Here is a 26,937-nt window from a genome sequence, read left to right on the forward strand (position 1 = left end):
TTGGAGCCCAAAAAAATAAAGTCTGTCACTGTTTCCACTGTTTCCCCATCTATTTGCCATGAAATGATGGGACCAGATGCCATGATTTTAGTTCTCTGAATGTTGAGTTTTAAGCTGACTTTTTCACTCTCCTCTTTCACTTTCATCAAGAAGCTCTTTAGTTCGTCCATGTCTTGGCTATTGTAAATAGTACAGCACTTTCTCAGTCTCTGTGTATGTTACTTCACTGGGAGTACTATTGCATGAGCTTTTTTTCCTCCTTTTTCATTCATCCTAGAATTGTATATGCATGGTCTTCCAGCATAACCACCTACTTCATGGCTAAGTAGTGTTAAATAACTTGGTTACTCTAGCATTCAGCCCTTCCAATTGTAAGGTCACATGCCTATAATTATTATTGAATAGGCAGTAACTCCTTTGCTACTGATTTCACCAAATGATCTTTATAAGCATCCAAACTTGATATTGAATTAGGTTGTTTCAAGGTATTGTGACTCCCTCCAACAGTACACTGTAGTTCAAAGGAATTGGAGTCTTTGAATTGTGTCTCATTTCTGAGGGACAGGGATTTTGATAGGAGAGAGGCCACCTCTCCTTTTATTTAAATACATGGTGTATGTCTATCTGCCGGTCAAATTCCTTGTGTTTTGTATGTCCAATCTCATTTAACTTCTCCAACACCCTTAATGAGACAGGACTTTTTAATCTACATTTTGCTAAGAAGGAAACAGATTATCAGAGAGGTCAAATAACTTACCCAAGGACATATGGCTACAAAATGCCAGGCTCATCTGGCTCTAGAATACATGTTTTCTTAGCTACACCACACACTAGCACAAAAGTCCAGAAGATTCTTTTTCCGGTGGGAAAAACAGGGTACCACGTCACACCCTCTTACTTAGCCATTCTAAAATTAAAAAGTGGGTTGTTGTTGTTGTTTACTGAATTTTATATATTTTTCTCTCTACTTGACTTTGCAGTATAATGGATTTTGATTATTCCCTGTCCATTGAGTTCATTAGTAATGATTTTGAAGTGCAAATGATGAAATAAATCCTTTTTCAAGACCAAGGTCATTCTCCCAAGATTTTCTGTTTGTGACTAACATCGCTGATGCCAGTTCTAATGTTATCGCATGGAATTTGGGGTTTCCTTTTGAGTGTAAATGCGAATGGTGTAGAATGACTGTGAACAGCACAGCTGAGCTCAGTGTTATTTCTTTTTGTGTTCATTGAATTCCCTGCCTGTTCAAAATGTGTACAGACTGAAGAGCCAAAACTGAAGTTTGGATTCTTAGATGGCATAGCCAATCTCTGAATAATTATCCAATGAAGATGATGCATGACCAATAAACAACATTTCATCTTGGGTTTTACACGTGTTATGAAGAAAGGCTTTAGGTGGCCAAAAAAAAAAAAAAAAAGCAGAAGTTTTGGGTTGTTGGTTTTATTTTTCCTCCCATTGCTCTCCTGACTCATGTTGAAAGGCTTTTGTTTCTAATCAAAGCAACAAACAGTAAGGTCATTTCCTTGCGATTATATGGCAGCGGAAGGCGTCGGGGTTTTTAGGTCCCTACTTCCACCAGCTTGTATTTGGAGAAAACACACACACAAGTGCTAAATACATGTGTCCTTTGTCCTGCCCGTTCTCTCCAGTCCCTTTAAATGAGCCGAGATCATGGTTCGGAGGTAAGAATAATTTCTCTTCTAATCTTTTGACTGCAGACAGCGTAATGGTGCTTCTTGAGCTCTTTCTGGCATTTCTTAGAGAATCGAGGGCAGATTTTAATATTTTACGGGGGTGAATTAACTTAAGTACTAATATTTCAGAACCCGACTTTCAGAAAAGGAAACTCCAAGAAATGTTTGTCTTCACTCTTTTCAAAGAGTTATTCCTTCCCCCAAAGACCTGGATCTACTCCAGTGTGATAGCACTGTGAAGATCATCCTTAACACTCATCTTTTGGAGGGTTTTCCTGTCATTGTGTTGAATGTTATCTCTGCCTCCTTAAAGGTGCTAAAAGGCTGATTTCTTGTTTTCAATTTCAGAACTTTGGTAATTGTTGAAGTGTATAATTCCACCTCACTGCTCCCCACAACCCCACCCCCAAACCATTCTCTCTCTTTTTTTTTGTTTAATTGTAAAGAGCTGAGCTGTTATACGGATGTGGAAAGGACAGAGCAAGGGCAGGAACGGTGTCAGTAAGCAGCATGGAAATGCTTTGAGATTTGCTGTTGTTAATCATCTCAGCACAGTGTGTTGGGAGCCATCTCTATTTCTGTGAGCATTTGGCAGGAAAGATCCTGTGGGGGACTAGAACTCATTAGTAGCTTTTCTAAAAGGACCTTTTATCGTACATCCCTGTCTTGCCTCAAAACAGAAGCAGGAAAGTGGAATTCCATCCCTCAGTCTAGTTTATGAAGACTTCATGAAATTAGAATTCAGCAGTTCAAGGTAGAGAACTCAGCAATGCCATTTTCGGGGATGGCTATCAATTAATTCATAAAATCTTTATGATTTGTCAAAGGAAGTCCTACATCCTAATTAAAGGGAAGCCTTTTTTTTTCCTTTCCGCCTGTGGATTGTGGCTATGGTAAGCTCATCAAATCCAATTCTGTGCATCCATTTTTTTTTTTCCCTCATGGGTAGAAGTTGGAAGTGGAGGAGGGGAGGAAAATCTGGGTAGACTTCAGAAAACAAAGGAAATTGTCTCATCCAGGAGGCTGCAGAGCTCTTGGGAATAAGAGGAAGTCTGTGGAGGAAGTGGGTAGGATTGGGTAGAGAGAGAAACGTCAAGGAAATAAATATATCACAATAGCGGCTGGGATCCTACCCCTTTGTCATAATCCAGCACAACAGCGTGGCCTTAGAAATCAGTCAACTGTCTCTAAATCAGTCCTATCTAAAACTATTTAATGATCTGAAGGAGTAGAAAGGAATCCAATCATATCCAAATGCAGTCCTATTGCCTGGATTCTGTTGGTGACATAGACTCGTGAGATGATCCTGCTATTAAGAATCAGGACGTAAAACCTGCCTAGAAGTAAGACCATCTTGTCATGCAACCCTTTCAGGAATCAGGAACTACATCTCTTAGCAGAGAAACTAAAATATTCCCAGAAACACCACTCCAGGGCACATTCTTTGTGTTCCAGTGCACCATTTATTTGGCCATTCATTTGGAGTACACAGAAAACCGTGTACTGATGACTATTGGAATGGGGGTTATTACGGTCAAGGACCCCACCCCCAGCACATCCTCGCCGTGGAGAGAGGGCTCAAAAACAGTGGGAAGGGTGGGAGATGGGCGGTGGACAAATACTGCTAGTTGAGTAGGATTGTTAAATGTTATTTACACTGTAGACTATTTGAGCTGGGAGAAACCTCGTAAGTCACTTTGTCCAGTCCCCTCATGCTCTTACTGAGTAGTTGGAAATCCAGAGTAGCGGAGGAAGGCTCCTAAGACCTCCTGTTGCATTAGGAGCAGGACACAGTCCCAGAGGCCCTCTCTCCAGAGCCCTGGTTTTATACTGTGCCCAGCACAATGCTGTTTCTAGGACCAGCTGGTTGCTTTGTCTGACTTCCAGTATCTCTGCATTTCATGCAGCGTGAGTTTCTTCTCATGCACTCATGTCTCTCCTGGAATAGAGAGGTGGGAGCTGCATCCCAAATGAGACTCTGCTTCTTCTTATGGGCTGCTTCCAGCTGCTTCCAACTGCTGGCAGAAACTAGTGAGCAGGTACATGAAGGACCCCAAGAAAAGAAGCAGCAGTCTTGTCACTAGTCCTAACAAGCTGCAGTACTAGATAAAAGCGTACTAAAAGACTTTCTCTTTGCTTTGAAATATTGTCCGAGCCTGAATATATTAGTTAGCTCTTAGTAGATGCGTGTCGCAAGATCATAATTCAAGAATGAGACACATTTGTTTTCCCCCTATCTGGATTCCATGAAGCTCCAGTTGAGACTTCCTCTTGCTTAATGTTGGAAAACTATGAAAATTTTTAAATGAAAAACTTTTTCTACACTGGAAAGATAAAGCTGAGTACAGGTAAAGTATACAGTAATATATGTTAGTGTAATCTGACAAGGTTAGTCAAAGTTTATCATTCCAATAAAAGCAGCAAGAGCAAAGGATGATGTTGGGCTCATTCTCTGTTTATTTTAGATGCCTTTTTTTTTTCCCCTTAAAACAAGCCTTTTTAGGTGGTGCTGTAAAGTATATGTTCACTTCTGTCCTGTCTTGGTTTATTTCCTCTTTTGGTTTTCTTCTATCCTTGCAAGTTAGAATGAAGAAGTCAGCAGAGTTTATACTGGTTGTTTCAAGATTTTACTGTATTCCACCCTTTCTGTTAGACATGTTTTATATTCAGGTTTTGCAGTCAGGAATGAGATTAGTCCAGAAGCTGACCTTCCACAGTAGGAAATCTTTATCTAAAGAGCGCAGAGAGAGTACTGGATTCTAGATCTAGGTCTGCCTCTGACTGATGAGCTCTGAGGTCTCAGTGAGCTGACTTTTTCCCATCCAGTCCAGTCCTCCGAACCCACATTCATGGGTGAAGGCATTAGTCTAGTGCCAAGACCCCTTTTCAGCTTCGAGATGCTCTAACTTTAATTATATGAAATAATTACGGTGTGGGTTTTTTTTGGTATTTATTTATTTGGCCGCATCGGGTCTTAGCTGCAACCCGAGGGATTTTCAGTCTTCGCTATGGCATGCAGGATCTTTAGCGGCGTTTAAACTCTTAACTGTGTCATGTGGGACCTACTTCCCTAACCAGGGATCAAACCCTGGCTCCCTGCATTGGGAGTGTGGAGTCTTAGCCACTGAATCACCAGGGAAGTCCCCTAGATTCCTTACAGACCAGTTGCATATGTCTCTCCCTTTCTGCTGGCCACCATCTCCCTCTCCTCATTCCTCTCTTCCTTTCCTTTTCCTTTTTCTCTCCCTTCTTCCTTCCTTTCCACTGATATTTTCCTTTTCATAAAAAGAGATGCTGAGCATGGACTATAAAGACTCAGAAGCCTGTTGAGTCAGGGGCAGTCCATGAGTAGGAGCGATGGTAGGACAGCAAAGTTGAAAATGGAGAAGTTTCCCAGGCTGCAGATTGAAATCATAAGTGGAGGTGTTATCTAGGAAGAAATCTGGACCTTGTGGGTCATGGATACATCTCTTGTGTTGAAATTTGACACTGCTCCTTAGATTCCAAATTCCTTAGAAGTCAACACCCATTTTCTGGGGGTGTCCTGCACCAACAGCCTGCCAGACTCAGGCTTACAAAGGTGAATGAGATGCAGTGACTATGTGAAGACCCGACCAGTGGAGGGAGTGCAAATTGGAATTCTTCAGGGACTCTTGGTAAGTCTTCCAAGCTTGCCTTTTAGTTCATTTACTGCTCACTCCTGGGGAGTAGAAAAGCTGTTGATATAACATGGCTGTGAGTAGTAGAATTTAATTATTATGATTTTGAGGTCAAAAGATTGAGCCAACAGGAGTTTTTAGGTAGAAATTGAAACATGTCAATTATAGCAAACAGTGACAGCCTAAAGCATTCAGGAGTCCACTGGTAAAGGTCTGTTTTTGGAGGGTGTATCCAGATGAAACAGGAACAGGAAGTGGCAGGAGTCATAGCGCATGAATCCTGCATGGCCGCTTATGAACCGAGTAGCCTTTCTGGTGTCGTGACAGACATAATTACAGTTCTCTTACTAGGTAGTTGAGAGGATTAGAGCCTTGTCACTCAAGACATACATAGTAACTGGCAGTTGCTATTATTAGGGAATATTATTATACATCTATCCCAAGTACAGGGCTTCTCAGGTGGCACTAATGGTAAAGAACCCACCTGCCAATGCAGGAGACGCCAGGGACGCAGGTTCAATCCCTTAGTCGGAAGATCCCCTGGAGAAGGGCATGGCAACCCACTCCAGTATTATTGCCTGGAAATACCATGGACAGAGGAGCCTGTGGGGCTACAGTCCATAGGGTCGCACAGAGCGGGACACGACTGAAGCGACTTAGCACACAGCATGCCTCTCAAGTACAGCGAATAAAGACAAGGGTGCCATGAAAATATGTTAAGCATCACCAGAAGACTGAGTGTACAAACTAATGAATGGATAATTTTTTTCAGGGTCTTTAATGTTCATGATAGCATAAGTGTGAATCAGTTATTCATTGTCCCACCTCTTGTCCTCATCAGGATATCCATCAGCCTTCTGTCCTCTTGGACACGCGAGATCACTTGACCTTGCAGACATTTGTCTGGATTTCACTGGGCATAGCTTCACAAATAAGTAATGAATTACCATATGTCCATTGCAAACTTGCGTCTTGGGCCTGATTGAGGTCACGTGTTCATCATTTTAAAAGACCTGGTTCTAAACCATTTTAAGGACATGAACCCAGATATAAATCTGACAAAAGTTATAGAAACTCTTCCTGGAAAAGATTCTCACACACAGGTTTTGCTTATGCTTTGGAGGGGGTTGTTGGCAAACCCCTCTCCCCACATTAATAGACTTGTAAGAAGTCCTGTATGCCAGCAGGGGAAATGGCAAATGTATGTGTCTCTCAGAGAAATGGTGAGGAACAAGTTGGCCTCTGTGTGTGATACCTGAGAAAGGAGTTTTTTTGGAGAACTCTTTAGCACTTAACCTTATTCGAGCCCACTAGAAGTGTGTGATTCGGGAATTGTCGTGGACTCCATACAAGGTATTTAGAACCTAAGGGCAAGCCCTTCCACCTGCAGAGGAGGCTCTACAGCTGTTTATACCACATCTCTGAGAGGAGTCGTGCCTCCTCCAATAACTGGAGTGTGGAGGAGGCAGGCACCCTCTTGGTACTTGGCCTTGTGTTAAGAGTAAGGTCACTCGAGTGGGACTTGCAAGTAATTGTTCTGTTCACCATTAGAGCAGTCACCTGGCTTTAGGGATTCATCCGAAAATCTGCAGAGATTACACAGTAAGCACTATATTTGAGTTGCAATGCTAGGAACTTGTTCGTAGTAACCATGCATATCCCCAAGCGCTCACCTGAAGTGCAAGCGCCCCTCTTTTTTAAAACAAGTACTGAGTTCCAACATACCACAGATCTTGGTTTTACATTATCCTTTTTTCCTTCTTTTTAAAAGAAGCTACTCATCAGCTAGATAGCGTTTAAATATTTTATGTGAGACAAGAAGACTCCGTTGTGCTCTCAGTTTTTTAAAAATGAATAAGCAACTCCATTTTTTCATCCAACAGACATTTATTGAGCAGCTGCTTCTACACGGTGCCAGCTATAAGCTCAGGGTCCAGTGATTAAGAAGACAGATAGGGTCCCTGGAGGTACATATTATACAACAAAGTACATCATTCTTTAATTACAATTGTGAGAAATGCTACAAAAGAGAAGTATAGAGAGCTGAAAGAACACAACACACACTCATAGTAAGAGTTATGGGGCCCACGGCTATTCCAGACACCCTGTTCATCAGCTTATTCAAACCTCATAGCAAGGCACTAGTACTGTTTCCATTACTCAGATCAGGAAACAGAAGAACACAGAGATGAGGTTGTTTGCCCATGTGGAGCCCCTAGCAAAACATTGAAGTCAGGATTTGAACCCTGGGCGAGCTGACTTCAGAGTCTTTACTCATAACCACTACACAATGGCTTCTATGAGAAATGAATGTTTAATCTGTGTTTTTAAGAACAAATTGGTTTAGCCAGTCACTTTCCAAACTTCCTCATGCTTTGAGGTGTGAATGAGATCATACAGAGGGAGAACTAGAAGAGGACAGTGTGGCTGGAGCCAGAGATTTAGGGGAAAAGGAGTACAAGACCAGGGAGGGTGGACAGGGAGCGAGCAGTGCAGGATTAGGTGGTCTGCAGGAGTGATGGAAGCTTTCTTCTGATTGAATCAGCTCTGAAGCTAGACCCCCTTGGTCAGGGAGACCCTCGTGGGAACCTTCCACTCCTGTGAGATGGAAGCATGGAGGGGAATTCTCCTGATCTGACTAGACTGTTTCAGATCTGTTTATCTTCTTGTGTATACAAAGCATCCTGCTTGAGGATGTTTTGTCTGTGCCATCAACCTGTCCCACTGATGTGTTTTCCAGACCCAGATGTTTTCTGCCTTTTCTGGGGCCTGCAGAACATTTTTCTTAGTGGTCCATGTAGTCACACCGTGCCTGTGGTAGGTTCAAGAGTCACCATTATTCATCATGGCTAACACAGAATGGCAGGTGCTGCGTGGGGTTCTTCCCACCCGTTCTTGTGTTTTAGCCTGAACTCCATGAGGTAGATACTGTTACTGTCCATATTTTTCAAATTAAAAAAAAACCCATTTACAAGGGTTAAATGAATTGTCCAGGTCCCACTGGCTAATTGTTGGAGTCAAGTCTTGCATCCCGGGTTGCCTAATGCTGAAGTCCGTGCTTAACCCTGCGTATCTCACTTCCTATTTTACAGATGCAAAAACTGTCCCAAGTTCATGACAGAACTATTCTAAAACAAAAAAGTGAAAGTTGAGTTGCTCAGTTGTGTCCGACTCTTTGTGACCCCATGGACTGTAGCCCACCACACTCCTCTGTCCATGGGATTTTCCAGGCAAGAGTACTGGAGTGGGTTGCCAGTTCCTTCTCCATCTAAAACTGATACTTTACACAAAGTTTCATTTTCTAGGCCAAAATTACGTTTCATAGGAAAAAGAAAGGGAACTGAATAGAGTTCACCGTGGACCTTCACCATGACCTGAAGTAGCCTTGTAAAATGTGTTATAGATTTACCAGCCAAGGGAAATATGTTACCAGGCCATCCACTGACTTGGTAACAAAGGTAGAAATAGAGGGATCTAAAAAGAGTGGGGGATCCGTGTCTGCATATTAACCAGTAAGAGTTTGGAAGAGATGATTAAAACAGAATCGTTTTAGTATTTATTATAAGAAAGTAATAGTCACTATGGGCTTCCCAGATAACTTCGTGGTAAATAATCCATCTGTCAATGCAGGAGACTCAGGAGACACAGGTTCAATCCCTGGGTCAGGAAGATCCCCTGGAGAAGGAAATGTCAACCCACTCCAGTATTCTTGCCTAGGAAATCCCATGGACAGAGGAGACTGGTGGACTATAGTCCAGGGGATCGCAGAGTAGACAGGACTTAGAGGCTGAACAACACCATGTGCCAAGCACTGCACTTTATGCTTATTCATTCATTTAATCCTCACAGTAAGCTGATAAACTTAGTCATGTTTGTATGTCCATTTTATAGATGAGGACCAGTGAAGCAGTCTTCTCGTTCTTTCTGTCTTTCTTTGATTTTTGTCACCCACCTCCAGCCTCATCTCATAGTAACCAGTTATCCTTTTGCTGGTTCTTTACCACTGAGCCACCAGGGAAGACCCTGTAGAAATTCCTTGGTTTTTATTAGTGAAAAGTGTGTTTGTAAGGTGTGTGCTCTGCTAAGCATTTTATGTATATTATCTTATGTATTCTTTCCAGCTCTTGGCAGGGGGTGCTATTGTTATTTCTTCTTTCAGACCAGGAAACCAGGGCTCAAAGTGAAGTCAAATACCTGTATAAGACCACACAGGTGCTACCGAGGAGAGCTGGGGTTTAAACCCAAGTCTTACTTCAGAGTCTATGGTCTTGAGCATCACACTTCTTAAATAACACACTGTACTTTAAAAAGTAATAAGCTGCTTCTGATAGCTTCCCAGGTGACGCTAGTGGTAAGAACCTGCCTGCCAATGCAGGAGACACAAGGGACTTAAGTTTGATCCCTGGTTTGAAAAGATCCCTGAAGAAGAACATGGCTACCCGCTCCAGTATTCTTGCCTGGGGAAATCCCATGGACAGAAGACCCTGGCGGGCTACAGTCTATAGCGTCACAAAGAGTCAGACCGGACTGAAGTGACTTAACACGCACACCCATGGGATGCTACAATGCACCAGGCAAAACTATCCCCATTTTATAGCAACTACTCAGAGAAGGTAAGTGGCTTGCCTGAAGTGTGCAGCTAGTTTGAGGCAGAGCCAGGGTCAGGCATCATGCCCACTGGTCTTCCTCAGGGCTGCTCCCAGCCACTACCCTGCACTAGCCAAGTGGGCAGCTCCACCCTGCTTAACCCCTCTGACTAAAGCAAATGTGATTAGAAAAGTACTAGAAATTCTGGAAGCTGATGACTTCCCACTGAGTCTGCATAATCCACCATTCAGAGACACCCATCCTGTTTTAAATAACCACACACCCCCTCCCTTCAGAAATGCCGCTCTAGGAGAGCACATCTAAGAAACAGGACTGAGGCAGGGCCACCAGGGGAAATATTTGGTTCGCCCCGGTTACAGCCCCAAGTGTTGGATGAGATTTCCTTTCACAAGACTCACCCGTTCTGATGGGGGCAGAACGGAACTGGGATTATTTCAGAACAGGAATAGAAGCAGGGGGAATCTTGCCGACAGAGCAGAATGACATAGGCTTGGTTCTGCTTGTGATGAAAATCCTGGAAGCGTCTTTCACCGAGGCTTTAAGGTCACGGCGGTCTGCTTTAGCAGAAGAGTTCCAGTGGTTTGATCGATTCCAGAAAGGTAGCAGCAACACAGCTGGTTGGGACCTGGCAGTTAAGAGGCAAAGGAGTCCCTCACTTGCCAATGAGACTTCAACAGTAGAAACGGGCAGAAAACCCAGAAGTGGATCAGGAGCTGAAAATGAAGGGAAATTCATTCATTCCACACATACTTACTTTGCCCTACAGTGGTCTTGGTATTGGCTTAGGGGCTAGGAAAGCAACAGTAAGTGAAGCTTACATTCTAGTACCAAAATAATGGGAAAAGCAAATGACACTGAGCATTTGATACGAGCATCCTAGTCCTGGGTCGAGAGAACCTCAGCAATGAGCTAGCCCACTGGAGACTTTTCAAATAAATAATAAAGTATAACAGGCATTGTTTATGCCCGCCTCTTTCACCAAGCTCTTCTTTCTGTCAGTAGCTATTATTAGTCCCATTTTAGAGATGTAATAAATAAATCCTAAGAAAGTTGAATCAGCTGAGCTTTGAACAGAGTAATGTCTGGACCGAAAACCTCTGTTCTTTACTTTTGTCACGTGTCTCTCAGTGGTCTCAGCATCCTGACCTAGAGCTCTGAGCAATGTCCTCCCCCTAGACCTCCTTCTCCCATTGAACTTCTCCAGTGGTATGCTGGTAAATGTTTAACAACCAGCTCTCTGGGGACAAGGGCACTGATCAGTTGTTCTTGTTTACTCGCTGAGTTGTATCTGATTCTTTTGCAACCCTATGGACTGTAGGGCACAAGGTTCCTCTGTGTATGAGATTTTCCAAACGAGGATACTGGAGTGGGTTGCCATTTCCTCCTCCAGGGAATCTTTCTGACCCAGATATCAAACCCGCATCTCCTGTATTGGCAGGTAGATTCTTTACCACTGAGCCATCGGTGAAGCCCAAGCCACCAGGTAGCATTTGCCAATTTCCATGCCCAATTTCCAATAATATTCTCACCTTGAATGACTTCATGTCATCAAGGTTAACAACACTGAGATGGGAAAAGATGAGCATTAGGCATCACTAAACAGAACTGCTACCGTACTGATTCACTAGATGTTAATAACCTCAAGAACAAAGAGAATAGTAAAAGGGAGTAAAAGATGTAAGTTAATCTATCTTAATTTTTAATATTGGTTGCACTTAAAAACCAGCTTGAAAACGGGACAGTAGATGCTCTCAAGCTGTTGGGGGATGGCTCCCTCAGAGGATTCTTTTCCCCTCGTTGTATTCCTGATGCTCACTCAGAAGTCTTCTTGCGCTCTTGTTATGAATTTCTCTCATCTCTCTGACCTGTAGCCTTCCAGTTTTGGGGTTGCTCTGTTTTAATCTTTGAATCCAACGTTAGCCTCAAAAGAAAAGACCGAATCCTCTTTGAAAGCACAACCAGCATTAGATGACATTAAAGGTTCATCACGGAATATTAGCAGTATCTAGGTTGAGGGGAATGGTTTGTTCTGTGATGGTAGAATGAGTCCTGGATGTTAAGAATTTTTCTGTATTGTCCAAAATGAAGTGACTTTTCTGTTTTCACTACTTGGTAATGCTTTTCTAAATCCCCTACTCAAATAGACATTTCTATCAACCAAGATAGGAATCTGGATCTAGTAGAATCCATTTGTATTATTAATATAATAATTATAAACTCCCTAAGGATCTATTTTAGGTTTCCCTGTAGCTCAAATGGTAAAGAATCTGCCTGTGAGGCAGGAGACCAGGGTTCAATCCCTGGGTTGGCAAGTTCCTCTGGAGAAGGAAATGGCAATCCACTCCAGTATTCTTGCCTGGAGAATTCCATGGACAGAGAAGCCTGGCGGGCTACAGTCTGTGGGGCTGCAAAGAGTTGGACACGACAGAGTGACTAACACAAGGATCTATTTTATCCTCTACTTATACTTGGACCCAAAGAACCAAGAGAGTTTGAAAAGCATAAATCAGAGACATTCTAAGAAGGCCAATGAAAAAATTGAAACATGAAAATTCTGACAATAAGTGTTTCTTCTAAAATTAGTGTAAAGTTGATTAAGGTTTTCTGATTAGTTTTTGTTTATTCTTAGGTTTGTATGGCAATGTATGTAATCTGTTTGCTCTGTAGATGGCTTATATCGAGTCCAGATTTCCAAATGTGCCTTACTGAATAAACAGTACTGAGAGTATCTTTCAGTTACAAGTACAGCAGTTTATTTTTAAAATCCCTCCACCTGAGCTGTACTTGTCTTTAAGTTTTTGAAAGACGCAGTACTTTCACTCCTTCCTACAGGCTGTTTTTCATGGGAAAAGAGAGAACTGACAGTTGGCAAAGCAAAGAGTTTCCAAACCACAGGGTGTCTGCTACTGGCATGATCACTAAAGCTAAACTTTCCAATTTCTACCCAGCGACCAGAGAGCTTCTTTTCTGGTCAACCTGAAAGGCAGACAGGAACGAAAATCCCCCTTGGCCCGGGCAGTCTTCTCAGCTTTTCTTGGTTCCACTTTGCGACTTTTCCTGTTTACAGTATCTGTACCCTCCCGTTTCTTTTTTGACTCATTTATACTGTACTATGATGTCTAAAAATACAGTCTAACAACTGGTTTTAAGTAAAGAGGATGTTTCTTTCTGGGGGGGTAAAAAAAAAGCAGACATATCCTCCATGGTTTCCTGAAAATAAACACTTGACAGTGTCTCATCAGAGTTTCTAATTGGAAAATGATGCAGAGTCTGAATATGTATATATAGAGAACCCTGTTTTCACGGCAGCTGCTTCCATGAAGAAGCTTCTGTGAGGACAGGTCACCTATTTTCCCCCTTTTCCTTTGATGAGCTCCTCCTTGAACTTGGCTCAGCCCCTTATTACCTGGGACCCTTTGGCACGCCATAACTATCTACTTCACAGGATGGTTGTGAGAATTTGGTGGATAAAATGTATGTCAAAGCACAAGACATGGACAACACAATCAACATGTATTAATTTCCATTTTGTGTTGGTGAAAACAAGAGTAGCTAGCCCCAGACATGGCTTGGTGGCAGATAAGGAGCAAGAGTTTGCAAGAGTTTTCCCAGCTTTGGGCGCATGCTTGAACTCAGGCTCAGTTGCTCAGTGGCGTCCAACTCTTTGCAACCCTGTAGACTGTAGCCTGCCAGGCTTCTCTGTCCACTGGATTTTCCAGGCAAGAATACTAGAGTGGGTTGTCATTTCTTCTTCCAGGGGATCTTCCCGACCCAGAGAGAGAAGCTGCATCTCTTGCGTCTCCTGCATTGGCAGGCAGATTCTTTACCACCGCACCACCTGGGAAGCCCATGTGGGAAGCACATTTTGTGCACATAGGCAGCTACAAATGGTGATTTTGAGTTAATCTCTTGATTATCACTGAGAAATCAGAATGGAATTAATCCCCAGCTGTTGAGTTGCCTGCTCTCTCCAGAGTTTAACTGGTGGAGTTAAACTGTTCAATGCTAATATGACAGTTTGACTTCTTAATAATCCAGGAGAACTTTTTTCTTAAGGAAAACAGTCACTTAACCAACTGAAAATAACCACTTACAGTTCACATAATAGTAGTCAGCAGCTTATAAATCATTTCCACTAATTCTAAGACTCACTGCACTGGAGTAAGGTCGGGAAAGCATGTCAGGCACTTCGCACAGATCCTAATGCATAATCTGTGCCCAGTAAATTGAGTGAATGACTGGTGATATGACTACCTTCTGACCTTTGAAGTAAATTTTACAATAGGTTCAACCTGCATTAATACAAGAGACAAAGCTAAATGAGATTGATTCTTATCATTCCCATTTTATAGGCACATACACTGAGGTTGAGAGAGTCTGATTTTCAGGCCACACTGTTAGTTACATGACAGAGCTGGGACACACACCCACACCTCCTGATTCTAAAACCTGTGCACGCCTCATTGACACCAGGCTGGTTTCTCCTGATGGCCTTCAGCTCCAGGCTTTCCCCTCCCTCCCTCCCTCCCCATTTCTGTCTTTCTTTTTCTTTCTTTCAAACCTGCCCTTTCTTTTCACCTGTCTTATGAGATCAGGAGATAATCTGATAAGGGATTGTCTTTTATGAGAATATCCTCCCTGGGGAATGTCTGCTAAAGCTGACTGAGCTTGCTTGCCAGGTTGATGCTGGAGCCACAGAAATAGCTTTTCTTGTTTGCTTTTCTCCAACCTCTGCCAGGCAGAAAGGGGCTAGCAGTTGAATGCTAACATCCAGAAAATAAGGTTATTCTTCCAATCTCTCCTGGGAGCCACCTGTCAAGAGCTGTGGTCCAATTTAACTTTTCTCCATCTACTTGCTCAAGTTTTGTGCTTCCTGGGTAAGAAGTCAGTTTCAAAGCATGTTCTTTGCACATGCTCAGAACTTCACTGCATTGCCAACTGAGCTATTTCAGAACCCTATTCTTATCTGAAAATATCTTGTTTCATTTTTTTTTCTTTTATCGTGGAGCATAGTTGATTAACAATGTTGTGTTAGTTTCAGGTGTACAGCAAAGTGATTCAGTTATACATGTACACGTATCTGTTCTTTTTCAAAGTCTTTCCCCATTAGGTTATTATAGAATATTGAGCAGCATTCCCTGTGCTATACAGGAGGTCCTTGTTGGTTATCTGCTTTAAATACAGAAGTGTGTACATATCAATCCCAAACTTCCAATCTGTCTCTACTCCCCAACCCTTGTTCATGTTTTCATCTTATCTTTAGAGCAGTTGTTCTCAATCAGGGACCATTTCGTCCTCTGTGAGACACTTTTCAGGGTCAGAAGACATATGGTTGTCACGTGGAAGGAAGGAGTACTGGCATCTAGTGGGTTGAGGCCAGGGAGGCTGCTAAAAATCCTACAGTGCATGGGGGTAGACCCCACAACAAAGAATTGTCCAGCCTCAAATGTCAATGGTGCCAGTGTTGAGAAATCACACTGTGAGACAAGCTTCAGAGACAGTGTCCTGTGGATCTCATTTATGGGTATCTTAGTACCCAGAATAGTGCTTGCATTTAGGAAGTGCTGAATATTGGTTGAGTGAATGAATGAACACATGCTGCAGAGTTTCTCTACCCTGAATCAACTGCGCTGTGTGCTGGACTGCATTCTTAAGCCCAGAATAATGGAGTCAGGCCCAGGCAGCCACCTAACCCATGAATAATCATCCTGTACCCAGAGTGCTCTCATAAGTTAGGACAGAACCGGCGGCACAAGAGGTGGGAGTTGACTCCATCCTGGTAGTCACTGAAAATCATTAACAAGCACAGAGAAGCCGTTTTGGCAACTGCAAGAGATAGCCAAGGAATGGTGATTGCAAAAACTTTTTGCACACCTCTGACCTTGCTTTCAGATAGTGGCTGGAACCAGGCAGCTGTAATTTGGTGGATCTAGATCAAGCTCTTCCAGAATAGTGTGATGCATGATGATCAAGATGATATGTAAAATGCCTCAGCCACATGTGATTTAATGTGTAAGACTAATAATTGTGGATGCTTAATCATGTCTAACTCTTTGCGACCACGTGGACTATAGCCTGCCAGGCTCCTCTGTCCGTGGGATTCTTCAGGCAAGAATACTGGAGTGGGTTGCCATTTCTCCTGGGTATTAACTTCCCAACCTGGAGACTGAACTCGTGTCTCCTGCACTCTTGCATTGGCAGGGGGCTTCTTTACCACTAGCACCACAGCTCGTAACAGAAGTAGTGAGACCCAACAGTGCAGGGCATGGACCATGGAGTCAGATGCCTGCATTGATGTCCTATTCCACCTTTCCCTGGGCTTCCCAGGGGCCTCAGTGGTAAAGAACCCACCTGCCAGTGCAGGAGCCGCAGGAGAAACAGGTTCAATCCCTGGGTCAGGAAGATCCCCTGGAGGAGGAAATGGCAATGCATTCCAGTGGGTTATTCTTGCCAGGATAATCTCACAGACAGAGGAGCCTGGCGGGCTACACACAGTCCATGGGGTCGCAAAGAGTTGGGTACGACTGAGCATAAGCCTGAGCCACCTCTTCCTAGCTCTGTAACCTTGTGGGCTGGGGTCCGTCAGTAACCTTCTCTGAGCCTCAGTTTTCTCACCAGTGTGATACAGGATTGGATCCTAGCTCTGTAACCTTGTGGGCTGGGGTCCGTCAGTTACCTTCTCTGAGCCTCAGTTTTCTCACCAGAGTGGTAAAGGATTGGAATCTACCTCACAGTGTTGTTATGAGAGAATGTAAATGGCCCACATAGAGAAAAGAAAGCTCTCTGGAAAGAGCTGGCCACAGCAGCCATTACTTCTTAGTATTTTTCTTAAAGCAGATTATTCCTCCCTGGTTAAGGGAATTCACCTCTTCTTTTTCACCCCCCAAACCCCGGCCCAGTTTCCTTTCTTCCTCTGCTTCTTTTATGCCACCTGTGCTTCTTCCTTCCTCACTGTCTCTCCTTTGCCTACTCTGGTCCCAGTGAACTGCAGGAGACTCCCAGGAGTCCTACTTTGATAGAACTAATGGTCCCGAGATTCTGCCCCAGGTCACACAGCATCTTGACCCGAGACGAGTTACTCAACATCTCTGCCCTTCAGTTTTGCCACCTACAAAATCTCAACAGGAAAACTTCTCACTTCCAAGGGTTGTTTACCGCATGAAAAAAAGACGGTACCCACGTGAACTGCTTAGCGCTCGTGTGACATGTCCTGCGTGCTTCCTCAAAGCTAAGAGAATGGGTGATTGATACTGAAAAAAGAAGTCCCCAGGGACTGCATGCTGGGAGGGCAGGCACCGTCTTGAAAGACCTTAAGGGAAATTGCAGCTGACTGGCACTGGAGACGTCTGTGTCAGTCTAGGCCATTCTCTGAACGAGAGTGTCAATAGCTTATATTCACTCAGCACCCAGAGACGGTATAAAGGGACCCTGTTCAGCTGAGGTTGACATCATGTGCGTGAAATCTAAAACTCCATCCACTCAATAGATCCTAAAGTAAGAACGTCCCAGATACGTCCCTTTTCGGTCTCTCCATTTCCTCCAAGATATCTCATCTCATGAGGAATTAATAGCACACCTTGTTCTCAGGGTGGAAAGCTTGTTTTTGTTTTTTTGTATGTGTTTGTCTGTCTGGTCAAGGCTTGGGAGGTGTTTTTGGAGCGTCCTCAATTTGCATTATGCTCTACACGTTTAAATCATTTGTGAACCAATTTCATTGGTAACTGCATCTAGACTCAGACCAGTTAAAGCATTCCTTCCCTGAGCAGAGATTTATTGTCCACTTTCTTACCACGTGCTGGGCACTGTTCCAGGCCTTGGGGATACAGTGGTGAACACATCAACCAGGGCCTCTCCCGTGGAATCAACGTTCAGAGAAGAATAAACAAACAACAACAAAATATTTCTTTTCTGGTATGTTGTCTCTCATACCACAGCAATGTGGTATGAGAGACAGTGTCCACGCTTTACACTGAGGACAGGGAAGGCCTCTTGAAGATGCTGGCATTTGATTTAACATCTGAAAGATGCAAAAGCACCCAGTCATGCCATAATCTGGGGCAAGAGTGTTCCAGACAGAGAGAACAGTGTATACTGGGTCTCAAAGTAGGAACAAGCCTTGGTTCTGAGGAAGAAAAGAGGGTCAGTGTGACTGGTGTGTCAAGTCAAGGCAGGTGGGTTGTAAATGAAGTTAGAGAGGGTGGGGGGTCAGGTTCCGTGGACAGTGTCAGTGAGGCAGGGAGCTGGATTCTCCACTGCACTGCTGGAGGAGCCTTTGGGTGTTTTTAAGCAGGGAGTGAAGGGAGATCATTCACAAGACCATAGGGAGACTGGACTTAAAAGAATGAATCCCGATTAGGTAGCTGATTTTACCCACATCCAGGTAAGAGATGATGGTGGACTAGACTCTAGATCTATCACCCCACAACACATCTTGAGGAGTCATTTCAATGAGACAGGTCCTCTTTTGCTGAACTTTCAGTAAAGGTCAAAAGGGAATGAGAGAGAGGAAATGAAGCTTGTTGCTTCCTTACCACGGTTTTACATTTCCGTGTTCCAAAGAGCTACTAAAGCAAAACCAAAGTAGGCTGGGGTTCTGGTCTTTTATTTTTTTTTTAATTTTTTTAATTTTATTTTATTTTTGTAATTGATACGTCCTATTGCTTTCTAAGCTGCCCCCAGTCATTAGGAATGATCCCACCATGCCCTGTATTGACTTGCCCTTAGGTTTGTTTGGAGGGGTTTGTTGTTGTTGTTTCTGCTTGTTTCTGGTTTTCTGACTCTCTGCTCTCATGTTCTAAATCAGGTAGTGAGACTGGGATTTGGTAGGGGGAGGTTCTCGCAGACTTGAATCCCACTACGGGCTGCACATCCAGGGCGCCCCAGGAAGCCAGAGGTCTGGCCTGTGGCCGGTTCTCACTTCCCTTCTGATCTTCCTCATTTACCGCTAAGCAGATGGAGGTCTTTCCACCAGCACTCAGCACTTAGCCTCTGAGGACCTGCTCTATCAGCTGGGGAGCAAGCGCAGGGCAGCCACTGAGGTGGGAGTTTTAATCCAACATGCACGATTTTAACCTCCAAGCTCCTGAGGTTGAAGGAGGGAAGGGGTGGTGGGAGGGATATCCAGTCTGGGTGGGTGTCAAGAGAAACTTTCCAAAGAGATCGTTTTCTTACATGTGTTTCTATTCCACGAGAAGCATTGTTGCTGTTGGCTGTCGCTATGTTGGGGTCAAATCTGAAACTGCTCCAGTGGTCCCTATGGGGCTCCAGGGTGATTTGAATGTGTCAGTATAATTATTGTGACCCTAACAGCTCCCTTCACATATGACTCCTGTGGATGACATTAGAAGAGAAAGCTTCAGTGGGAGTCATATTTGAAAATAAAGAAGAAATGCCCAGGCTTTTTCTTTTTAATGGTTACAGTAGTTTTTAAATTTTTTCCTTTTTAAATCCATCTGTTGGAGGGGGGAAGTACATTTGTGTAAAGTGTTGTTTAGCAGCTGAGTAACCTCATACTCCCCGTGTGTGCTCTGTCTGGCCTGAAAGACAGAGACCTGAGTTTTATTATATAAGTTTCAGCTGTACAACATAGTGTCTCAAAATTTTTCAAGATTTTACTGCATTTAAAGTTATTATAAAACATTGGCTATACTCCTTGTGCTGTATAATATATCCTTGTAGCGTATCTGTTTTATACCTAGTAGTTTGTGCCTCCGAGTCCCCTACCCTGCCTTGCCGCTCTCCCCTCCCCACTTTGTTCTCTATATCTGTGAGTCTGTTCCTTTTTATTATTATTATTCACTAATTGCTTTTATTTTTTAGATTCCAGAGTCCTGTATTTTAATCCTGGGGCTCATACTGACTCCCTGTGTGGTACTGGGCACATCTGTCCTTAATTTCCCCACATTCCAAATAAGCAGTGGAGATTAGATCTCTTCTAAGAGTCTAAGTTCTATGATTCTAACTGCTTCTAGTCAAATGATTCTGCCCTGGAACTGAGATGGTTTTTCATACCTGCTTTACAATGCATTGTTTTCTCTTTTCTACCCACTTATCTCCTCTCCTGAAAATGTGCTGCGTGGGAAGGCTTTCCTACAATTTGTCACTTTATAGCGTAGGGAGTACCTTGTGGGTAGCTAAGTAATTAAGAGCTTGAGCTTTGGGTATGGGTCTAGTTCTGCTGTTTATGAATCCTGTTATTTATAGTCACCCTAGTAACCTCCTTCCCCTGTGTTATTGGGAGATGAGATTACTGCCTTGTGCGAGTGTCATGAGGGTTGAATATGTTCATATGTGTAAAGTGCTTAGTGCAGTGCCTGGAATGTACAAAGAGTTTGTTAGTGGTGGTGTTAGTGTGTTTATTAAAATGCTTAGCCCAGTGACAGGGACACAGAAGGACACAGAAACTAGCTGTCTTCTCTCTTTTACTTTATTTCTGCTCCATCAGCTCTAGAGAATGTTTCTACCATGTGCTTTTTAAACTTCACCTGTCATTTATCTTCTTTAAAATGGGTTGATAACATTCTTCCTATTAAAAAGTTTTTTGTTTTAATAAAGGGAGGATAAATGGATTACAGAAAAGTTTAGCTGTTTGCTTGCTAATTTTAAAGTGTGTGGGGACTATAATAATTGTGGTTCTCAGAAGCATAGTATTTTACTCTCAAGAGTGTCAGATTAAAAACTGTCAGGATGTTGCTTCTGTGGTTTGGAAAGACTGAGTAACTTTTTTAAAGGTAATATAGATAGTAAGAGATAAAGTACAATTTTGAGCCCAAGTCTGGCTTAGAACAGTTATACAAGTTGCATCATTTCTCAGGCCTCAGGTTCCTGGTGCTTAAATGAGATTCCCCCTTCATAGGCTGTGTAGAGACTGAAATAGTAATTTTTTTTCTTTAAAGAAGAAAACATGAATTTTTTTTTCTTATTCTGCAGCCTCTCCTATTTTTCTCTTGTGATCACACAGAAACACTTTGGTTCACATGTAGCTTGGATTTCAAATTTGTATCCCCCTAAACTCTCTTAGAAACCCTGTTACGCTGGAAGCTCTGAATTAGGACTACCTGACTTTGGGTCATTTATTTTGAGATACTGTATGTTAATAAGGGTCAGGTGTCACACCCTTTGCCCCGTGCATGCCAGGCCCTTCCTGGACGTTTGGTTGTGTCTCTTCCCTCTCATCTAGTGTACTTGAATGTGGTTTGCGTATTCACATAACAGGACTCCCAGGAACCTGGCACGTAATACACATGTGTGAACCAGAGGCAACAAACGCCATCTTCAGAGGGCGCTGCTCAGCCTCACCCTGTAGCTGTGAAGGAAATCCATCCCACAGTTTCTGGATCTTACCATCTAAAATTTTATTAAGTGGCATATCCTAATTTCTAGTGTCATCAACTGAAATTTATTCATAAGCATTGTTTTGACCAACAAAATACATCCTGTCACCTCTCAACCTTTGATTTAAGTAAGTGACAAGGGCAGGTTTTTCTTTTTTTTTTTTCACTCTATTTTGTTAATGTATGGTTTGATGTACTGATCTACAATGTTGTGTTAATTTCTGCTATACAGTAAAGTGATTCCGTTACACATATATTTACATTCTTTTAGAATATTCTTTTCTAAATATTCTTGCTAAAGGAAAGAATATTCTTTTCTAAATATTCTTTTTAGAATATTACGGTTTCTTGTAGGATATTGAGTATAGTTCCCTGTGCTATACAGTAGCACCTTGGTGTTTATCCATTCTATATAAAAGAGCTTACACCAGGCAGGTTTTTCTGTTGTTACCGATGATCAAATCAGCCCTTTGACCTCCCAGAGAAGCCATCCTCCCACAAAGGAAAGGGCTTAGGCTTGTGGGCTCAGATGTGCCAGGGCTGGGACATGCCAGTGTGGACATAAAACTAGCAGCATCTCCCCAGTTCGTCTGCACTGCCCTTCTCCATCTAGCTTGTGTGTGTGTATCCTCACATCACATGGTGGGTATTTGTTAAGTCCTTTCCACTGCCCACCAGCTGTTGTATTGTCTTTGATGAGAGCATCAGTAATTTGAGTAATTTTACCATATTAATGACATCATCTGGGGAGTCCATTCTCTGGCGTCTTTAAAGAACTCACCTGCCAGGGCAGATAGACCTAAGAAACACGGGTTCAGTCTCTCGGTCGGCAAGATCCCCTGGAGGAGGACATGGCAACCCACTCCAGTGTTCTTGCCTGGAGCATCCCATGGACAGGGGAGCCTGGTGGGCTATAGTCCATGGGGTCACACAGAGTCAGGCATGACTGAAGCGACTTAGCACAAAGTATAGATACTTGTGGTGTCTTGTGAACATGCTTTTAGTTGCAATAAGCAGGCTCCAACTCAAGGGAGCTTAAGAGAGGGGCGTAGGGGAAGTGGATTTATCAAAGGAATACAGGGATATTTTATGGAACTCAAGAACAAGGATTCTGGATAAACCACAATGGAAAAGAATATAATTAAGAATGTATGCATATGTATAACTGAGTCACTTTGCTGTACAACAGAAATTAACTCAATATTGCAAATCAGCCACACTTCAATAAAGAAATAAATTTTTTTAAAAAAAGAATAAGGATTCACCTAGACCAGTGGAATGGGCTAGACGTGACTGGAGAGACACTAGAAACTCTGATAGCAACTCTCAAGCTTTTCCTCAGGCTGTGTGATTTTCTCTTGCCTCCTTCTAGTTACCTGTCTCCTTCATCCTCCCTGCAGCTGGTTTTCCTTTTTCTCTACATGCTGCAGATGGTGGCTGCCCCACAACCACCATATTTTCATCCACTCAGACTCAATTCCAGATTCCCTGGACTGAGGTTCTGATTGGCCCACCTTAGGTCAGCTGTCTTTCTCCTCAATCAACTAAGGCTAAAGGGTTACAACCAAGTTGTACAAACATGGGCACCACTCCCTATGTCTATCATGAGATGGCCAGATACACCTAAAAAATATTTACTATTCTCTGAGATAAAATAATGTATTGACAAAAGATACATTGACCTAAATCAAGGGGGATCCAAAGAAAAACTGAAAAGAGAAGAAGTTTTTTTTTTTTTTTTTTCAATCAGGAAATAAATTCATTTGGGTTATGCAGCAACAGAGTGCTTTGTAATATTTTATGAGTTTTGACATATTCCTTAATGGATTCATATTGTTTCCGTTGATCTTTTGAGTATTATTTTTTTTATATTGTTCTCTGGGGCATGTGCTTTGGGTTTGCTTGTGGGTTTTAAAAAGAGATCAAATGAGTTAAACTGAAACATTGATTTATTTCCTCCTATAGTGGGTGTATTGTTGCTAAATTGCTTCAGTTGTGTCCTACTCTTTGCTACCCCATGGACTGTAGCCCACCAGGTTCCTCTGCCCATGGGATTCTCCAGACAAGAATACTGGATTGGGTTACCATGCCCACCTCAAGGGGATCTTTCTAACCCAGGGATTGAACCTGCATCTCTTATGTCTCCTGCATTGGCAGGCAGATTCTTTACCACTAGCACCAGCTGGGAAGCCCTGTAGAACAGTAGGAAAAAAAGATGACTTTTTTTTAAAAATTCATTTAGACATTAATTCAAATTTTAACTTGGTTTTTTCTTGCCCAGGCAAATTTGAATAATTCACCTTAAACTCTGTACCTTGGTTTCCTTGTCTGTAAAATGGGGGTGTTGTCATATTGTAGAGTTTTGTGGAGTTTTAATGAGATAGTTTCCATGATGTTCCCAGCTTAGTGCCTAAAACAAAGATATGTTTCCTTTCCTCTTGCCACCAAAGACTTAGCTTTGCAGATTTAAGGACATAATCAGGGGAAATGAGACAACGTAGAACTTACTCACTTACCTCTTAACACTATTTCCAAAGTTCTTATGGGCCACATCTCCATAATGCCACCATCTAACCAACTGAGCTACTTCTAGACTTGGATTGCAGCCTAAGAGGCTCCTCTGTCCATGGGATTTTCCAGACGAGAATACTGGAGTGGGTTGCCATTTCCTTCTCCAGGAGATCTTCCCGACCCGGGGATCAAACCCGGGTCTCTCGCATTGTCGCCAGACGCTTTACTGTCTGAGCCACCAGGAAGTCTTCCAAAAGGGAGGGGATGTATATATACATATAACTGATCCACTTCATTGTACAGCAGAAACTCACATAACATTGTAGAGCAACTATACCCCAATTTTTTTAAAATGTAAGTACAGTACTATAATTAGTATCTTTCACATGGCTTATCCCACTCTGAGCCTCAATTTTCTCATCTGTTGAACTGGGGATAATAACACCAAGCTCAGATGGTGACTAGGGAACTCAGAGATAATATCATAAAAGCACTTGGAGCAACGCTGAATATGTAGTTGCTGCTCAGTAATGGAGGCGATTTTCGTTTTAAAATTGGTTATATGTATCTGAGTTTCCAGGTCTTACAGTTTTGCTTCATTTTGTGTTTGGCCAAGCCATGTGGCTTGCAGGATTTTAGTTCCAGTACCAGGGATTGAACCTGGGCCCACAGCAGTGAAAGCATAGGTCCTAACCGCTGGACCACCAGGGAATTCCCAGGGTTTTAGAATTTTGTACAACAGCTGAGAGACAAAGTGCTGTGCTTGCTTTTCAAAAGTGACCCAGCAGTTCTACATCCATGGACAAAGCTAGATGTGCAAAATTTATGATGACATTGCTTATGACAGCAAAAGGCAGAAAACAACCTAAGTGTTTCTCAACAGGACACTCATTGAATTATTATATGTCTGCACAAATGATTTGATACTGTAGGCCTTTTATGAAGAAGAGGTTGGTCTATATGTGTTGACATTGGAAAGATTTCCGAGAAATATTGAATTAAAAAAGCAAAAGGGCAAACAGTGAGTGTAGCGGTTCTACTTGAACTGAAAAAGAACCTCACACATATAAATATTCATATACACAGATACCAGATACGACACAGATACCACAGTCTCATACACACATACAAATATTAAGAGTACCTGCTTCATTTCAGAACAATGTGTCTAATTTAACAGTATTAAAATAATGTTTTTAACCCATATCTGGGAAAGATTCAAGGCGGGAGGAGAAGGGGACGACAGAGGATGAGATGGCTGGATGACATCACCGACTCAATGGATGTGGGTTTGAGTGAACTCCGGGAGTTGGTGATGGACAGGGAAGCCTGGCATGCTGCAGTCCGTGGGGTTGCAAAGCGTCAGACACGACGAATGACTGAACGGAACTGATGTGTTTTTAACATGTACATGTGTATATCTGAAAATCCATGTAAAGATGGTCTGTGAGGATTTGCCTCAAACTGACAGAGTGGTAATTTGTGCAGGTAGAATGGTTTGGAGCTTTTGGTAATCAAAGTGGATCTTTGCATTTTATGCATTGTTTAAATATTTTACAAGAAATAGATTTCTTTATGTTGCAATTATAAGTGATAAAAAATTAAATATAATTAGTAGTTTGTACATCAAGCTGTTCTTAACTGGGTATCTTAACTATTCTTAACTATCAATTACAGTAGTGATATATTACAAAGGGGAACCAAAATTTCAAAACTGGAGACTTCACTTTTTAACTTGAGTTTCATTTGTCAAATACATTATGTCAAATATGACAAATTTGTTTGTCAAATACATTATGCATGTATTGTGTTTATTGAAAGACACTAATGAATAAAAATATTTTCATTTGAAAAATAAAATACTGATTCAAGGAGAAATATAGTTGTTTCCTCTGGGCAGGAATCCTGCTTTTCATAGTTAAATTTTGTACGTGCCAGGTAGCTATTATATTTTCAACACATTGAGTGATCTTTGCTTTTCATTCTTTTCTCTTTTAAGTCTAAGAGCTAAAACAAAAAAATCAAAGAGCTGATGCCATATAATAATCTGTTTACGACGACCGAAACTGATGATTACTGCAGCTCATGGCATTTTTAGGCCAAGCACATCACATGTAGAGAAATGGCAAATCAAGCTTGAGGGTGCCCAGCCTGATACCACTCTTGCTGTCTTGTCCCCGCAGATGACGGAAGGCAGGCACTGCCAGGTGTGCCTCCTGGATGACCGGAGACTGGAGCTGCTGGTTCAGGTAGGTGTTGCCACCTGGGGACAGCGCATCCGGCTTCCCTCTGTGAGCCCCAGGCGGGGAGGGGGGGGCTTCTGGCTTATCTGCGCCTCAGAACCAGTGACACAGGATTGTTTGCAGGGGCTTCAAAGCCAATACCTGCCTGTATTTAAGAGTAACTATAGCCTGGTGACAGGATTCAGAGATGTGTGGATTCCAGTCTCAGCTTTGACACTCAGTAGCTGTTTGACCCTGGGCAAGTGACTTGATCTCTTTGAATTACCTCTTGTTGGTCAATCGCTGACCATAATGCTTCCCAGAAAGGGTTTTTTTTAGATTATTATTTTTGGCTGTGCTTGGTCTTCGCTGCTCCATGGGCTCTTCTCTAGTGGCAAGCAGGGGCCACTCTCCAGGTGCGGTGTGCGGGCTTCACGCTGTGATGAGAAGCTTCTCATGGCTTCTCTGGTTGCAGAGCGCAAGCTTTAGGGCATGCGGGCTCAGTGATTGTGGCTCCTGAGCTCTAGAGCACAGGCTCAGCAGTTGTGGCACAGGGCTTAGTTGCCTGTGGCTTGCGGGATCCTCCTGGAGAGTGACCGAACCTGTGTCTCCTGCACTGGCAGGCAGATTCTTTACCACCGAGCCACCAGGGAAGCCCCCCAGAAAGGGTTTTTATGAGCTAAGACTGCATTCTGCTGCTTTCCCTGCCACATGGCATGGTCTAAGTTAAATACTCATTTACAACGGCTGTGAGCTGGGGTTAAGACTGACTCATCTTCCTCTCAGAAATTATGGTTAAAATGAAACTAGATTAATCCCAAATTCCCAATCCTTCCCTCCCATACCTCCTCCCCCTTGTCAACCACAAGTCTGTTCCCTATGTCTGTGAGTCTGCTTGGGAGCT

General features: G+C 42.8%; 1 protein-coding gene across 12 annotated transcripts in view; it reads left to right on the forward strand.

Moving 5' to 3' along the window:
- FRMD4B (FERM domain containing 4B) overlaps positions 1-26,937 on the forward strand; it is a 374,847-nt gene that overhangs the window by 206,424 nt on the left and 141,486 nt on the right. For 6 of the 12 annotated variants that reach the window (XM_042235971.2, XM_042235970.2, XM_060402228.1 and 3 more), the window contains one exon: positions 25,995-26,060. In XM_042235971.2, the coding sequence (XP_042091905.1) occupies positions 25,995-26,060 (66 nt within the window). Of the gene's footprint in view, positions 1-1,612; positions 5,357-18,893; positions 19,006-25,994; positions 26,061-26,937 lie in introns of those variants that run through there. The other 6 variants (XM_060402223.1, XM_060402225.1, XM_042235968.2 and 3 more) reach the window with 3 other exon arrangements.

This window comes from Ovis aries, chromosome 19, assembly GCF_016772045.2.
Source record: "Ovis aries strain OAR_USU_Benz2616 breed Rambouillet chromosome 19, ARS-UI_Ramb_v3.0, whole genome shotgun sequence".
In the NCBI taxonomy this organism is placed as follows: domain Eukaryota; kingdom Metazoa; phylum Chordata; class Mammalia; order Artiodactyla; family Bovidae; genus Ovis; species Ovis aries.